Source organism: Manacus vitellinus, unplaced genomic scaffold, assembly GCF_001715985.3.
Source record: "Manacus vitellinus isolate BGI_N305 unplaced genomic scaffold, ASM171598v3 scaffold_14_pilon, whole genome shotgun sequence".
NCBI lineage: Eukaryota > Metazoa > Chordata > Aves > Passeriformes > Pipridae > Manacus > Manacus vitellinus.
In genome coordinates this window covers 15,704,626-15,707,893 of record NW_021939063.1, presented here as the reverse complement: position 1 = coordinate 15,707,893, position 3,268 = coordinate 15,704,626, and the positions used below count along the sequence as shown (strand labels likewise).

Below are 3,268 nucleotides of genomic sequence, written 5' to 3'. Positions count from 1 at the left end.
GAAATATTTCAGTATAAGTCCAGGTCTGTATTATCTTTTATGCTATAACAGTAGCCTAACTGGACTTGATTTGATTCACTGTGTTCCTTTTTACTAAAATACCTGAGTGAGATGTGACCTCCTCCAGTAGCCTTCTAAAGTTATTTAAGTTTCTGCTGCTAAGAAGATATTGCAAAAGCCAGTACAACTTGTGCTGGAAACCGAAATATTAACTAGAAAAAATGTAAGTTACATAAATTACTGTACAGTGTTTAGACACACAGAATCATAATCATGATGTATTCTGCCAAAGAAGGGGTACCAGCTAATGTGGAGGGGGGGGAACATCCAGTAACTGAATGCTACAGGGAGGACATGGAACAAATTTGTCTAAACTATCAGAGAGGCCAGTCTGATATATTAACTACCTGTGTGAGCAATCTTTTACAGGTGGCTGAGAGATGAATACAGCACAGAAGAATTTCATCAGGTATTTGCTTTACCCTTTGCCCATCCTTGTGTTCCCAGTGACTTCACTGAAGCTCCAGACCAGCTTCAGAGCCTTCATGCTCTCCGCGGGGCTTGGTGGATGGCAGGATACAAAGCACTAATTAAAAAACCAAACAACTAAGCCAAGAAGTATCTCCCAGTGGAAATTCATTTAACAAAATTTAACAAAGTAACAGTGTGAAGAACCGTAATTTTTAGCTTTTGGCGTGTCTCTTTGGCTTTCTGTCTGCTGCCTTCTTGTCTTCCGTGCCCGACTCCTGCACAGGCAGCCACTTGAGGGGGTTGCGGCGGTACATGGGCCACGGAGGGAGCGTCAGCTGGGGGACAAGGGATGGAGTCAGAACAGGTACACTGAGATGCTGAAGAGCTGTTTTGTACAGCTTGTTAGGAAAAATCTTAATCCTTAACTGTTCTATCTAAGAAAACTCACACGATTTCATGCTATAAAGGCACGTGTATTTACAGTTTATACTGCGTGGTCATGACCCCAGGTCATTGCAAGGAGGAGGACAGCAGCCACCCTGAAGAAAAAGGGACTCCCGAGGTGGCACCAGCATCCCAGCACATCCTAACACTGCTATGAGACCCTCCCCTTGCCTGGCATCATGGATCAGTAACTCTGGCCAGAGCAACTCAGGGATGCTCAAGTAAGTAAGGAGCAGATGGATGGTGATGCCAGAGAATTATAGTGGCTTTTCAAAGCAGTTGTGTGTGTGTGTGTGAGTTAAGTAGTGGTTGGTCAAATCCTGTTGTATCTGAACTCTTGAAAAGCATAAGAACCACGTGTAAGACTGGATTCAGTGTGCCCCAATTGGAATGGGACACCTCGTGTGTATGAATAAGGAATTACTCCTCTAATTCCATACTCTGCCTTCTTGCCGCTCTCCTCGGGCAGCATGGGCCAGCTGCAAAATTCTTGTGACAAGCTCCTACTGCACAGGAAGCCTCACTGTCCTTTCTATTACCAATGCTGTCAGCTGGACTTAACAGTAACATTTAACTGAAGTGAAAAATGTACTCAAACCCAATACTTAATTGCAGTGTTCTCTAAAATCCTGCTAGCATTTCAGAAAAAGCACTTACTGGCCTGCAAAGCACTTTGTGCAGATCAAAGGAAGTACAAATATGTATTAACAATCTGAATTACATAGCAAACATTAGTCTGTGCTGACAGCCTCTTAATTTAACTATTATTCCAGGTTAAGTAGTGCATGTACTTTCTAGTCTGCAGACAAAAAATTCTTACCAAACATGATAAAGCAAATCCAGCCATAACTATGTAGACAGTCCATCCAAACTGTTCAGTGATGTATCCATAGATAAAACCAATTACCTGGGAAAAAAGTGTATTAAAAAAATCAAACTCTGAATTAAGAAAAACATTTCCTATGCCATGATTAAACTGGGAGGGGAAGCAGAAGAATACAGGTTTTTTAAAAGCACAGTTCCTCCACCTTTCTAACGTTCTTTTCAAAATTGCTGGCCAATAATGAAAGTAAAACATGGGGAGATGTAAAGTTTTAACGCATGACAGCCCCTCTGATTTTGTCTAAAGCTTTTAATGACCCCAAACAATCAGAAAAAAAATGTTTGTAAAATCAGAAAACAAAATGCTCCTTTTATGTTCTCACCCACAGTTCTAGTATACTTACTGCAGATACAAGAATGATTCCTTGAAAAATCTGTTCTGCTAATTTTTGGCCCTTGTAGTCCTGTGAAAAGAGACGCTTTTTGGTCAGTTATTCAAAACACAAACCTGCCCATTAAACTCCTTCAGGTTAGAGCCCACACTCAGCCTGACCACGGGTTCTCAGCTCTTTTGTTCAATTTTCAAACCAGACTGGAATTACTTTTCTTACAGTGTCTGGGAACACCTACATTTCAGGCTCGACTACACCACCTGGAAACAGAAGCAAGTGCTGCCTGTTCAAGGTAGGTAATGCCAGTTCAAAATATCACTGTAGTCAGCTTAACATCACTAAGAAAAAGCTGTAACACCACGGCAGAGTTTGTGCCTGGGGGGATACAGTGTGTGTGGCACCTAGAGGGGATCTCATTAATGCATGTAAATGTCTCCAAGGCGGGTGCCAAGAGGATGGTGCCAGACTCCTTTCAGTGGTGCCCAGAGACAGGATGAGGAGCAACAGCCATAAACTAAAACACAAGTTCCACCTCAACACGAGGAAGTACCAGTGAGGGTGGCAGAGCCCTGGAACCGGCTGCAGAGGGAGGGTGTGGAGTGTCCCTTTCTGGAGACATTCCAAACCCACCTGGCCTTGTTCCTGTATCACCTGCTCCAGGTGCCCCTGCCTGGGCAGGGGGGTTGGACTGGGTGATCTCCAGAGTTTGCATGACTTTAGAAAACCTGGCTCTTAGCGAGCACGCGTTGCCTTCTGTCTATAGCCCAGGCGCGAAAGCACGGAGGGATGTCCCCTGCACAGCTCTGCATTAGAGCACGTTAAATTTCCGCTTCCCAGCTCATAAACCGGAATTATACGGATTCACCCTGCAGCTCCTACGTGCCTCGCACGCAGGTACCAACCCCGCGAGGGATGCAGGGGACACCCAACCCCACAGGGGACATCCCTCCGCCGCCGTTCCCACGGTGCCGCGGCCCCGGCGGGCCCTACCCACCATCTGCGTGGGGATGGAGCGGAACACGCTCAGCATGGCGGCGGCGCCTCTGCGGCCTCCTCCCGCTGCTGCTCGTCAGGGCGCTGCTGCCCGCGATGCCCGCGAGGCGGGGACCGGGGGGCTCGGCGGCGGCGGCGGCGGCAGC

At 46.5% G+C, this 3,268-nt stretch overlaps 1 protein-coding gene across 1 annotated transcript; it reads right to left on the bottom strand.

Annotated features, from left to right (window-relative positions):
* Window positions 1-618: 618 nt before the first annotated feature.
* Window positions 619-3,231, bottom strand: SPCS1 (signal peptidase complex subunit 1). The gene is made up of 4 exons (XM_018068575.2): window positions 3,124-3,231; window positions 2,142-2,201; window positions 1,736-1,822; window positions 619-806 (listed from the first exon to the last, which is right to left on the bottom strand). The coding sequence occupies exons 1-4, from the start codon at window positions 3,157-3,159 to the stop codon at window positions 684-686; spliced, it is 306 nt and encodes a 101-aa protein (XP_017924064.1). The 5' UTR covers window positions 3,160-3,231; the 3' UTR covers window positions 619-683.
* Between the last annotated feature and the right edge of the window lie 37 nt (window positions 3,232-3,268).

Bases quoted from the DNA above. Each gene is read 5' to 3' on its own strand.
- SPCS1 (XM_018068575.2), bottom strand. From the start codon at position 3,159: ATGCTGAGCGTGTTCCGCTCCATCCCCACGCAGATG. The intron at 1,823-2,141 runs GTAAGTATACTA...CTTTTTTCCCAG, and splicing joins GAATCATTCTTGTATCTGCA to GTAATTGGTTTTATCTATGG. The intron at 807-1,735 runs GTAAGAATTTTT...CTTGTCCCCCAG, and splicing joins GATTTGCTTTATCATGTTTG to CTGACGCTCCCTCCGTGGCC.